At 36.2% G+C, this 14089-nt stretch overlaps 1 protein-coding gene across 1 annotated transcript in view; it reads right to left on the bottom strand.

Moving 5' to 3' along the window:
• LOC148939641 (uncharacterized) overlaps window positions 1-14089 on the bottom strand; it is a 363231-nt gene that overhangs the window by 85689 nt on the left and 263453 nt on the right. Inside the window, exon 12 of the mRNA XM_089106934.1 lies at window positions 5651-5780. Within this exon, the coding sequence (XP_088963060.1) occupies window positions 5651-5780 (130 nt within the window). The remainder of the gene's footprint in view (window positions 1-5650; window positions 5781-14089) is intronic.

Raw genomic sequence — 14089 nt, 5'->3', positions numbered from 1 at the left:
ATCATTTTTGCTTCTTTTTGTCTGCTGGCTGACATTACCCTTATTTTTCTCGGCTATTTAGTTTCATTATTTTTTTCTTGTTTGTCATATGTCAATCCTGCTTGTAGCCCTTATTATCTTTAAGACTTCACAGAGCTAATGTAATTTTATTTCAACTAATATTTCACCATTTTAAAATTATAATTACCTGCACTATAATACACTTTATCGTACTGATAATAAGAGATGTAAGTCAGACAGACCGCCTTTTAACCGGGAAACACAGCTATACACAAAACAAAATCATAATCAATTTTTTTTTCTGCTAGCCTCTTCGCTCTTTTGTGCACAGAAAATTGCAAGCCGCCGTAAAATATGTCAGTAAAATATATAAAATACCGGTATAATACGTAAAATACCGGTAAAATAGGTAAAATACATAAAATATGTATAATACCAATTTTACGGGGGTCCGTAAAGTTACGGTAAAATACGCAATTTTACCGTGACCAATTTTACCAGTTACAACACTATATGGAGTTTTTTTTTCTGAAAATATAATTCCTAGCAATTCCGAAATTTTAAGATTGTAAAATGAAATATTTTTAAGCTTATGAAATATTTTAATATTTTAGGCTGTAAAATTTCCAATTAATCAAATCAAGAATCAGACTTCATTTTCACTCTCCTGTGTACATAAAAAACAATTTATGAAAGACCTTATTATAAATTAAAATTATAATTTAATTTTACACGTCAAATTTTGGACTTAATTTGCTTTTAGATTTATACATTCTTTTTTGTCATTTCTTTTTATCAATAATACTGAAGTAATACAAATAAAAAATTTTGAACCGACATCATACAAAAGTTACGATATTCGTGACGTAGTGACAAAAAACTATAATACACTTTAATTGATATAAAAAACTAATTATATTACCACGTGGCGTAAATCGGGAGAATGCCGAAATTGACAACCTTCTGTACAGAATTGTCAACTTTGTTGTTATATCTGGCACATAAAATTTTCGAATTATTCTACTATTACAATGTGAAAGGGGGAGACATCGTAAAAATTTACATCCGAAATAAAGGGATATGTTCTCATGAGTAATGTAGCTAGCCAAAGACTGCTAGCCAAAAAAAGGACCTAAACACTGGTATTTTGTCGAAAAAATAGAAAATCTTCCTTAAAAGCTAGACTTGAAAAATAACGGTAAATTCAGAGTTTTCCCATTACTTAGCCAGGTAGAATATAAACTCATCACTTGATATTGCCTTTTATGCTATTTCCATTTACGAAAAATTAAGAAAGAAAAAACGGGTTTTAATTTTAATAAAGCAGTGAAACAATAAATAAATAAAAGAAAAAAAGAAAAAAAAATCTTTAAAAAACTATCACACATAGAAATACACCAACTAGACATAAGGAAAGAAAAAAATATATAAATAAATAAGTAAGAAACAAACTCACATATTAAACAAAACTTTCAGCACTGGCGTTTTAACTCCAGCTTTAACTTTAACTTTCGTTTTAACTTTAAAAAGCGAATAATATTGATACCATGTGTCACTTTCCTCTTACAATCAGTGTATAAATAAAAATATATTAAATAACACTTCCAGCACTGGCGTTTTAACGCAAGAAACAAAAGCGAATGTCTATATTGATACCACGTGTCACTCTCCTCTTACAATCCTCTTCCATTTATACATTGATTGTAAGAGTCATTGATAATTATTTATGCTATTTCCAAATATACTAGGCACTTTCTTAGCAATTTATTTTAGTTCTTAAAGGAACTGTTAAAATGACACTCTGTTCCCTATTATTCTCTAGTAGAAAATAGTAATGAATACAGCGCTGAACTTTACAGTCTCTGCTGGCGGTGCTGATCTACGTTTTATGGCCCTTCTGCCAGGAAGTGCATTTGGGTCTGGGTGACCCCCGTTCCAAACCAAATAGCCAGCGACACAAGATTCCTCGAGGATGAAGGATTTAAAGTCTAGCATGATAACAACCCGTCAACGTAGGTGGCGTTATTTTGGGCGTGTCATTAGGATGGGCAGAAATCGCTTGCCAAACTCCATCCTCTTCTGGCAACCAGAAGGATCAAGAAGACGACGCTGTCCTAGAAACACCTAGAGACGTTCACACAGAAGAGACTTGTCGAAATGTACATGCGTCCCTACAGCCCGAATGAGAAGACGTACTAGCTACAGCACACCTCCGAGATGACTGGAGACTATTCGTGGATGCTCTAGGTGCCTCTGGAGACACAGGAGGAACTAAGGTAAGGTAATGATAATAAGTCTTTAAAATAAGTCCGGAAAATTTTACCGCGCTAAAGTTTTCCGGTAAAAATTATGAGAACTAATTTAAAACAAATATAAAACCTTACTTATATTATTCCTTAAAGGGTACTTGAAATTGCTTATAGTGTACTACTATTGGAGCATTGAAATGCATATATTTACAAAAAAAAGTAGGTTATTTATACATTTCACTATATTTATAGTGGGCTGTATATTTATCAATCAAGCGAGAGTGGTTGGGTGGGGGGAATGAAGCACTGCACTTTTAGAAATGACACAAGTCACTTTCTTTCAGAAATACGTAACTACTTTCTGCTGGCAAGTAATAAGGCACAAGATGTCACTTTAAAGGCCCCTTTAAGGGCTAAAAATAGTTTTTTGAAGAAGTTTATTGGTATATTTGGAATAAGCAAGAAACGACGCAGGGAAGGATGTGCTCCCCTTCTAACTTTAGCTGAATAAAGGGAAAAAATAATCAAATTTACAATGACAAAATTCACAAAATAACAGAAAACAAAAAAACTTTCAAAATCATTATTTCGCTTGTCCTTTATACCAAATTGCATGCACTTTGAAGACAAAACATTAAATGAATTTTTAGTTAAATATTTAAAATCTTTGACTAAAAATTAAAAAAAATTCTGGATTCTGATTAGTTACCAAAAAAGCAACCATGTGCATTATTCAATAGGAAATCAGAAATCAGAATCAACAGCAAACCAGGGTCTTCAAAGTAATTTTACCAACATTTGTAGATTAGTATTATAATTTCGGGCTTCAGAAAGCAAAACCCATGAATTTCCCTCCTCCACTCAATCTATTTAGAGCTTCACTCTTTGCTCCCTCGTGGGAATTTTACAGTTCACTTTCCTTAGCACCAAAATTATTGGAGAGCTTCCTGCTTTTCACCCCATCTGGATATTACTTACTTACTTAGAACTTAGTTCCTCCTGAGCCACTGGTGGCGCATAGGGCGTGGGCGAAGCCTCTCCACTCATCCCGAAGCAATGCTGCAGCGGTGACATCTTCCCATTCAGGTATTAACGAGGTCTCAGCTGTCCTCAGATCTCGATCAAAAGTTCACCACAAAGTGTTCTTTGAACGACCTCGTCTTCTTCTGCCGCCTGGTTTTCAGTTGTACGCTATCCGAGGAAGGCGGCCTTCTTTTATGCGGAGTATATGGCCTAAATATGACCACCTCTTCTTCCTCAGAACAGCAGTAATGAGAGGCTGTCCCATTCTATTCCGGATTTCAAAGTTACTGATTCTGTGTTGCCAACTTATGTTTAAAATTCTCCTCAGGCACATCAGTCGTAAGGAATATTTGCTGCTTCTCCAAATGGCCTTAAGTCTATTGAAAGCTCCAATTGATTGACCAATTCTGCGTTTGATCTCTGTCTTTATTTCACCATTACAATCGATCCAGCTACCCAGGTATTTGAAGTCCTTCACCTGTCCTATACTAGTATTCTTGTGCTGCAGGACAAGCGGTGACCTTGTGATGGACATACTCTTTGATTTGTCAACGTTTCAGCCCGACATTTTCTGCATTTTCTTTAATTGCGTCTAGTAGCTGCTGCAACCTCTGTTTAGAATCTTCTAGCAAGACTACGTCATCCGCGAAATCTAAATCACAAAGTTGCTTGCTGCTTACTTTTACGCCATATCCAGAGTTTCGTCTTAATATGTAATCCAATATAATTACAAAAAGAAATGGGGAAAGTACGCGTCCCTGACGCACACCAGAGATTATCTTGAAAAATCTGGTTGTGCCATTCTCGGTCTTAACGCAGCACTCGGTCTCTTCGTATATGGATATTATCATGCTCACTAGTCTTTCTGGTACCCCATCTGGATATTCCGAAAATAAAATTTATTTTCTACTGTCCTCTGATGACAGAAAAGTCAAACCGAGTCCCAAAGTCGGTAACTACAACTAATTAACAACTCATCTAAAAATTGTTAACAACAATTACTAACAATTCATTACAGCGTGATATCCCTTTCTACTGTCCTTTTGTGACAGAAAAGTCAAATCGAGTCCCAGAGTTGATAACTACAACTAATTAACAACTCATCTAAAAATTACTAGCAACAATTACTAACAATTTTCTTCATGGTGTTCAGAGCAGCCAGAAGACTTTTTTATTTTATTTATTATATTTTTATTAGTACATTTCATTTTTTTTACCGGAATTAAAACCATAATCACTTAATTTCCCCTCCAGTCCACTCTATTCTGAGTCTTACTCTTTGTTACCTCCTAGGAAAACTTTAAAATTTTCAAAATTTTAAACCTTTTAAACTTGAAAGGAAAACTATAAATTTTAGTCTCTTTTTGAAAATACGTTGACCTTTTCACACGTTTCATTTGGTACTGGCTTGATTGCAAAAAAATCGATATTTTGTTCTTCAATATTTATAGTCCAAAAAATTTCGATTTCATAAAAATGGGAAATAAGTCACAAAGCCCGCTAATGAGAAGAAGAGAGAAATGACTTCATATAAATTTAATATTTTTAGAAAAAAATTAAATATGCAGAAGTAATTAAAATGAAATAAATAGTAATAACAAACCGCTTTTGATTAAGACAGTGAAAAATTATATATATAAATAAAAATCTCGGGTATTTTGTCCTGAAGCTGTTCAACGAAAATAGAAGATGAAAAACTAGACTAAAATATAAAAGAAAACAACATGAAAAAATAAAAACACAATACGACAAAAGAAAAAGGAAACATGGAAAAAAATTACAAATAAAAAGAATAGTTGTTGTTTAGAGCAAGTTTTCATCTTTGTCTTTTCCTTTCTTAATACTATTTCCTTATATGCTTAATCTGCTTAGTTTGCTTTTTCTTTTTTTTACGTTTTACTTTTTTTTACGAGTTTATAATGACTTTAAACGAATAAGAGTTTCAGTATTTCTCCTGATGATGAAGACCGGCTGTGTCTTCAAAATATTAGGCCTTTTGCATTTCTTATTCACTTTCATAATAAAGGACTTATCCCTATTGAAACTTTTATTCGTTTCGCCTAAGAAAGGCAGTGTGGTTTGTGAAAAAATTCAGATAATGGCTTTTGGACCTGAAGCCGAAATTCTTGAGCCTGAATAATAACAAAAACAAAAAAAAAGCGACAATGAGCAGGCTAAAAGGAAATAGGAAAAAAAGTGGAAAAATATAGGGAAAAAATTGAACATGAAACAAAAAATGGAGAACAGGAACTAAAAGAAGGACAATGGAAGAAAAATAAGTAATATTATATAGGAAAAGAGAAATACCAAGAAAATGATTTTTTAAAACACGTACATAAAAAGGAGAATAGAGAAAAACATGCAAAAAGAAGACAAACCTCCTCATCTGAAATAAAAAGCTCGTCAATAAGAGGGTCTAATCCCGGAAAATCCGAAGGGTCAACATCACTAGGATCTCCGTAAAGGCCGGGAGCCCAAAGGAGGAAGAAGCGACAAACTGACTCCACTCTAAAACAAAAACAGAGTTCAAATATCGATAGCATATATATATATATATATATATATATATATATATATATATATATATATATATATATATATATATATATATATATATATATATATATATATATATATATATAAACGAGCAATAATTGTATATGTATTTATATATTTATATTTTTTTCTTGAAACCGACTCCATATTTTTTTGGTAAAATCTAGGGATATTCTCGCATAAAATAGGCCAGAAGTCTGAGAAAATTCGTTAAGAGCCTTAATTTTGGAAAAAAAGACTGCCGTCAGTGGAACATAATCCAAACAAAATAAAAAAAAAGATGAGTCAAAACTTAGTTAAAAAGTCAAAAAGATAAAATAAATAGATAACAATAAAATTAATGACTAGTTTTCCTGGCTATTATACAACTCAACATAACTCGGAACAAAACTCTTGCGATATCTTTCATGTTGAGCGGGGATGGGAGACAGTTTGGGGACTTTTTGGGATTTTATACGGGATGGTCTGTTGCGGGCGGGAAGGTAGGGTTCGGGAATGATGGAGCGTAATCGAGGAACAGACAGGGTCTTGGTACAGAAACGAAGGCATAGGAGGTCCCTTCTCTCGCCCAACGTGGTGAGCTTTAACTTACCTAGTAAAAAAAATAATATGGAGCCTTCCTTTCGCCATTTATGATTCTAAATGCTCGTTTTTGGACATTTTTAATCTTATAAATATACTCTGAAGAAAGATCGAAATGTCACACTGGACAAGCAAACTCCAGTATTGGCCGAATAAAATAACAATAAAGTTGGAGGAGATCCTTAAGGGGGCAAGAAAATTTAATCAAATGTTTTAGAAGGGACACCGAACGGGAAGCTTGTTTGAGGATGTTTTGAACATGGGCATCCCACTTCACGTCATCAGTAATTGTCACCCCAAGAAGTTTAATGCATGTGACAGAGATTTTGGGAAGAATAGGGTTTGTGAAAGAAGGGGATTTAAAAAATTAACAGTCATAACTGACGATTTAGTGTTAACTTTCATCTTCGACAAAGAAGCCTCCTGTATGACATCGTCAAGTAATGTCACAATTGAGCTTTTAATATTTTGTCGACAAGCCTCAAATACAGACATGTTATCCACATACTTCCATCGCTCTGTTTGGTCAGTCATGAGGATATTAAACATTATAAGGAATAAAATGGGACCCGCCAGAGACCCCTGGGGGACCCCACAAAAGATAGGAAGGGGATAGGAATAAACATTTTTATATTTAAGCACTTGAGAACGAATTGTCAAAAAGAAGGCAACAATTTTAACAAGATAGGGACTCACTTGAAACTCCGTTAGTACTTTATTTACAAGGATATTGTGGTCAATTAGGTCGAGCGCTTTCTGGAGATCAATTAATAAAAGATTCAACCAAGCATCAGGGTTTTCAAGGTTTTTAAGAACAAAATTCAGAAGACTAACAAGATAGTGTGAAGTAATGTCTCCTTCAGGTTTCCAAACTGTTGTAAGTCAGTAAGTTCAAGAACCTCTGCCTTTAACCAATTAGCTAAGAAACCTTAGTACATTTTTGAGAAAACTGGGGTCAAGGTGATTGGTCGTACTCCAGTAGATCATTTAGGCATCCCTTCTTTTGGATTGTAGTAATATAGCACAGCTTCAAGCAGACGGGTAACATCCGGAATTACTAGTAACATTAAAAATATTAACAAGGGGTGTTGATAGTTTATCAGGGAATTCTTTTATTAGATCAATTGGGATATCAATGGGACAGATACTAGTTTTTTTTCAGTTTCTGCATTTTTTCTATTATTTGCTTCGCTGAAATTTCCGGGATTTTATCATTTGGAGCTTCAGGGATTAGATGGTTTTCCGAGAGAGGGGGGAACGCTTGCACAATGCCAGCTAGGTGTTTATTCAGCTCATTGGCTGTCTGTTCAGGCGGTTCATCCAGAAGGAAATCAAGGTTCTTGCACGAGCGACCCCCTATTTCTTTCACTTTCTTAAACCATTGCTGAGGTTCGCTCTGTTTTAAGCAATTCAATCTATTCTTACCATAACGAGAAGCAGTACGACTTATTTCTTTCTTTATTTTTTTTTACGGAGGGCTAAGGCATTATCTTTCTTTCCAAAGCGAAACAGTTTTAGCTTCAAATGGATTAGTCCTTTTATTTTTTTCATTAATGTAAGGTTTATCTGAGGAGCATACCTTTTTGGTAACCTCTGCGAAACAATTTTGGTAATTTGTCATTAATTTTGTTTGGAACAAACTAACCTTTGAATTAAGATTTACACACGACAAAACATCATCCCAACTTTCAGATGTAAATCCAAGATTCAAAATTAAAAAGACCTTGACTTGTTATTGGCCGGTACGAAAATTCAGAAACTGAGTAATTTGTTTTAGAAACTAGTAGTGGTTTCAATTGTAGCATGAAATGATAGCTACCACCAAGGGGGGGGAAGGGTAGCTGGAGTATTGTAAAAGGTTTTAAGGTTGATGCAAATAAATACAAACTGGTGCCACCTTTTGTAGTAGGGAAATAAACAATTTGCTTAAGCTTCTGATCTTTGCACAGATAATTAAGACTTAGTTCGTTTGCGTCTCCTGCTATAAAAATGCCGGCTTTTGGGTACTTTGTCGTCACAAAGTCAAGACAAGCTTTTAGAATATCATGAAAATTACGACGAGAACAAGCATTCTGTTCAGGTGAATAATAAAATGAGCAAATTAGTGCTCATCGAAAGAGCTCAGAAAATAGCTCTAATGATAGTATCAAAGCAGGCAGAAATGTTGTATGAAGAGCTGCTGACAAAGTTTAAAATGCAAACTCTGAAAAAAGAAGAGAGAAACTCTGCATGGATTTCGGATGACAATCTCTGATCCACCCAATCTACAAAACCCTTTTCCCCCTCAATCCACAATAAAACGACTCCCGCGCAGGGTTACAGTGCCTGTTGAGAAACTTCAGCCGGTACGCTGTGCTCATCAGTGGTTAGCGAAAAGCTTTATACCTAGTTTTGTAAATATGTACAACGAAAATCAGAAGGATTGATTAGTGGAGGATTTTTTTTTGGTAAATATTCAATTTTTAATGTGACTATTCTTGTATAATGTTACTAGTGCTTTTTAGTGTAACTATACCCAATAAATTTGGCAGTGCCGTGAAGATTTTGGTGAAAATAAAAGTTTATCTATCTATTTATCTATCTATCTAGTGTAAGGCCGAGGCAGGCATTTGGGCTTAGTAGATATCCAAATGATTTCACCGCAATCACCTAGTCCTGGTACATGGATAAGAGTAGGAGATAGGCAATCCTTTGCGAAAATCCTCCTCCTTTTTTCCGTTCCTCCTCCTTTTTTCCCCACTGGGTGGTCAACCGGGCGTAGGTTTATAAACTCTTGAAAACCAGTCGTTTTAAGAAGATCTGGATTTTGTGCCTGGACTTCAGAACAGCAGTTATATCAATATGGTTCAATTTTGCTGTTGCTTCTAACTCAACTAAATTTTCAAAAGTCAAACTTTCGGCGTTCACAAGCAGGAAAACGGGGAAATGATAACGTTTTTATCGAACTCTTTCACAACAGATTTTTTTTAATCTTATTCTGAGGCAACTTTATTCAGTGAGAGAACATCACCTAAAAGTGAAATATTATCATTCGGGATATTGTAGGAAGGTTTGTCCAAAACTGCTAAAGCAAAAGGCATGGAAAAAACTTTCTGAGGTAAAGATGAAGAAAAATAGACAATCTACGGTTGGAAAAAAAGAAACAGCTATGACTAGCCACAAAACAAAAATTTTCTGGGGTAAAGATGAACAAAAATGGACAAAAGAAGAGACAAAAAAAGAATAAATAAAACTCATATCTTAATAACTCCCAAAAAACTGCAATTACTAGGGTGTGGTTATTAAGATGTGAGTTTTATTTTTTTTTTTTGCTTTATAGGTGGCTTTTAAATTATTTATTATAGCTTTAATTCTTTTTTCCCGTTGATAAAGACTCCCGGATGTGGAGTCGAAATATTCTAATTTTTAGTATTTAAAGTTTGTTGTTGTTTTTTTTTCTTTAGTTCTACTGTTTATTTAAATTATACCCGTTTATCTTTCTCTTAAATTCTGCAAATATAAAAGCAATGTGAGCTAAGAAATTGGGATAAGAATAAGGATAAAAAATAGGATAAGAATACAAAATAGAATAAGAATAGGATAAGAAATTAGTGAGCTAAGAATAAGAATTTTTTCCCGTTGATAAAGGCTCCCAGATGTGGAGTCGAAATATTCGGATTTTTATTATTTAAAGTTTGTTGTTTTTTTTCTTTAGTTCCACTCTTTTATTTAAATTATACTCGTTTCTCTTTCTCTTAAATTCTGCAAATGTAAAAGCAATGTGAGCTAAGAAATTATTTACAGTGTTACTAGATATTAACGGTTAAAATTAGTATCCCAAGGGCAATGTGCGTCCAAACTATTGTGAAGAACACCTAAAGTCGTGAGGAATCACTCATTCCAAACCATTCGTTGTGAACAACAACTACTCAAAGAAAAAGGAAAGAAAAAATAATCGCAAAAAGGCAGGTTTTTAATACAATGGTGAAATCAAGAACTCGTTATTCTTTTTTTTTGTGAAGAGCATTTCCAGCTTTCTAAAAGAAATTTGGAGAAAAACTACCCCAGTTCATGTAAGGGGGAGGTGAGTTATACATTTTTTTTAACAACCTTTTTCAATTCTTATAAAAAAAAACTTTTCGGCCAATCTCTGGATGGGAATCTTGCTACTTCTACGGATAATTTAGCTTCCCAGAGTACGATGAGTTTGCACTACCGAGTTTCCAGCTAATTGTCGGTAATATCCTAATTAGGGTATTATTTTAGCTACTATCTTTAATCAAACAGCCGGTATTTTAGCTACTATCTTTAATCAAACAGCCGGCAACACACCTGTAGTGTGTTGCTACAGCTGAGTGCGAACTCTGTGCGCCGTATTACCAAGCTGCGATCAAACCCATTGGGCCACCGCAACACTTGACAACTTAAAACACTTTTCTGTATGTACGTACTGAATTAATGATGAAACTTGACTGTTATTGTCCTTGCATGGCCCCTGCAGTGTGTTGCTACAGCTGAGTGCGAACTCTGTGCCCCGTATTACCAAGCTGCGATCAAACCCATTGGGCCACCGCAACACTTGACAACTTAAACCACTTTTATGTATGTATGTACTGAATGAATGATGAAACTTGACTGTTATTGTCCTTGCATGGCCCCTGCAGCATGTTGCTACAGCTGAGTGCGAACTCTGGGCCCTGTATTACCAAGCTGCGATCAAACCCATTGGGCCACCGCAACACTTGACAACTTAAAACACTTTTCTGTATGTATGTACTGAATTAATAATGAAACTTGACTGTTATTGTCCTTGCATGGCCCCTGCAGTGTGTTGCTACAGCTGAGTGCGAAATCTGTGCCCCGTATTACAAAGCTGTGATCAAACCCATTGGGCCACCGCAACACTTGACAATTTAAAAACACTTTTCTGTATGTATGTACTGAATTAATGATGAAACTTGACTGTTATTGTCCTTGCATGGTCCCTGCAATGTGTTGCTACAGCTGAGTGCAAACTCTGGGCCCCGAACTACCAAGCTGCGATCAAACCCATTGGGCCACCGCAACACTTGACAACTTAAAACACTTTTCTATATGTATGTACTGAATTAATGATGAAACTTGACTGTTATTGTCCTTGCATGGCCCCTGCAGTGTGTTGCTACAGCTGAGTGCGAACTGTGTGCCCCGTATTACCAAGCTGCGATCAAACCAATTGGGCCACCGCAACACCTGACAACTTCAAAACACTTTTCAGTATGTATGTACTGAATTAATGATGAAACTTGACTGTTATTGTCCTTGCATGGCCCCTGCAGTGTGTTGCTACAGCTGAGTGCGAACTCTGTGCCCCGTATTACCAAGCTGCGATCAAACCCCTTGGGCCAACGCAACACATGACAACTTAAAACACTTTTCTTTATGTATGTACTGAATTAATGATGAAACTTGACTGTTATTGTCCTTGCATGGCCCCTGCAGAGTGTTGCTACAGCTGAGTGCAAACTCTGGGCCCCGTATTACCAAGCTGCGATAAAACCCATTGGGCCACCGCGACACTTGACAACTTAAACCACTTTTCTGTATGTATGTACTGAATTAATGATGAAACTTGACTGTTATTGTCCTTGCATGGCCCCTGAAGTGTGTTGCTACAGCTGAGTGCGAACTGTGTGCCCCGTATTACCAAGCTGCGATCAAACTAATTGGGCCACCGCAACACTTGACAACTTAAAAACACTTTTCAGTATGTATGTACTGAATTAATGATGAAACTTGACTGTTATTGTCCTTGCATGGCCCCTGCAGTGTGTTGCTACAGCTGAGTGCGAACTCTGTGCCCCGTATTACCAAGCTGCGATCAAACCCATTGGGAAACCGCAACACTTGACAACTTAAAAACACTTTTCAGTATGTATGTACTGAATTAATGATGAAACTTGACTGTTATTGTCCTTGCATGGCCCCTGCAGTGTGTTGCTACAACTGAGTGCGAACTCTGTGCCCCGTATTAACAAGCTGCGATCAAACCCATTGGGCTAACGCAACACTTGACAACTTAAAAACACTTTTCTGTATGTATGTACTGAATTAATGATGCAACTTGACTGTTATTGTCCTTGCATGACCCCTGCAGTGTGTTGCTACAACTGCGTGCGAACTCTGTGCCCTGTATTACCAAGCTACGATCAAACCCATTGGGCCACCGCAACACTTGTCAACTTAAAACACTTTTCTGTGTGTATTTACTGAATTAATGATGAAACTTGATTGTTATTGCCCTTGCATGGCCCCTGCAGGGTGTTGCTACAGCTCAGTGCGAACTCTGGGCCCCGTATTACCAAGCTGCGATCAAACCCATTGGGCCACCGCAACACTTGACAACTTAAAACACTTTTCTATATGTATGTACTGAATTAATGATGAAACTTGACTGTTATTGTCCTTGCATGGCCCCTGCAGTGTGTTGCTACAACTGAGTGCGAACTCTGGGCCCCGTATTACCAAGCTGCGATCAAACCCATTGGGCCACCGCAACACTTGACAACTTAAAAGACTTTTCTGTATGTATGTACTGAATTAATGATGAAACTTGACTGTTATTATCCTTGCATGGCCCCTAAAGTGTGTTGCTACAGCTGAGTGCGAACTGTGTGCCCCGTATTACCAAGCTGCGATCAAACCCATTGGGCCACCGCAACACTTGACAACTTAAAACACTTTTCTGTATGTACGTACTGAATTAATGATGAAACTTGACTGTTATTCTCCTTGCATGGGCCCTGCAGTGTGTTGCTACAGCTGAGTGCGAACTCTGTGCCCCGTATTACCAAGCTGCGATCAAACCCATTGGGCTACCGCAATACTTGACAACTTAAAAACACTTTTCTGTATGTATGTACTGAATTAATGATGAAACTTGACTGTTATTGTCCTTGCATGGCCCCTGCAGTGTGTTGCTACAGCTGAGTGCAAACTCTGTTCCCCGTATTACCAAGCTGCGATCAAACCCATTGGGCCACCGCAACACTTGACAACTTAAAAACACCTTTCTGTATATATGTACTGAATTAATGATAAAACTTGACTGTTATTGTCCTTGCATGGCCCCTGCAGTGTGTTGCTACAGCTGAGTGCGAACTCTGGGCCCCGTATTACTAAGCTGTGATCAAACCCACTGGACCACCGCAACATCAAAACACTGGGCCACACATTGGGCCACTTGACAACATAAAAACACTTTTCTTTTAATATAAAATGAGGTATTAGACAAACACGCCACAGATTTTTAAGTTCTGTTGATCTGTTGATGTTGATTGACACAAGACATGAAAAGTCAAATCTAACAGAAAGAGGGAATATCTTTGGCGAAAGATTCGAAGGAAAGTAAAATAAAGAAAAAACCAGGGAAAAAGGAAACCATTTCTAATTAGATAATTGTAATTATTTATCAAGAAATTTCTAATAATTAAGAACTAATTAGATAATAGTGATAATATAATCTTGGAGACTGACTGGAAAAATTACATTTGTAGCCAGACCTATCAGATAACTCATCGTGAATTATGGGAAGAAGAATTTATCCCTGACTCTGTAGAATTAGGACAACATTTACGACCTTCAAGAAAAGCATTGATCGTCCCTTGAGTTCTATAGAAAGACAATAACCAGAAGAGAAACTAAATTAGTTTTAAGAGAAA

This window comes from Artemia sp. Qi Xiang Cuo, chromosome 21 (genome assembly GCF_049724085.1).
Source record: "Artemia sp. Qi Xiang Cuo chromosome 21, ASM4972408v1, whole genome shotgun sequence".
Classification (NCBI taxonomy): Eukaryota; Metazoa; Arthropoda; class Branchiopoda; order Anostraca; family Artemiidae; genus Artemia; species Artemia sp. Qi Xiang Cuo.
Note: the sequence above shows the minus strand (reverse complement) of the source record. Positions and strands in the feature narration are given on the sequence as shown.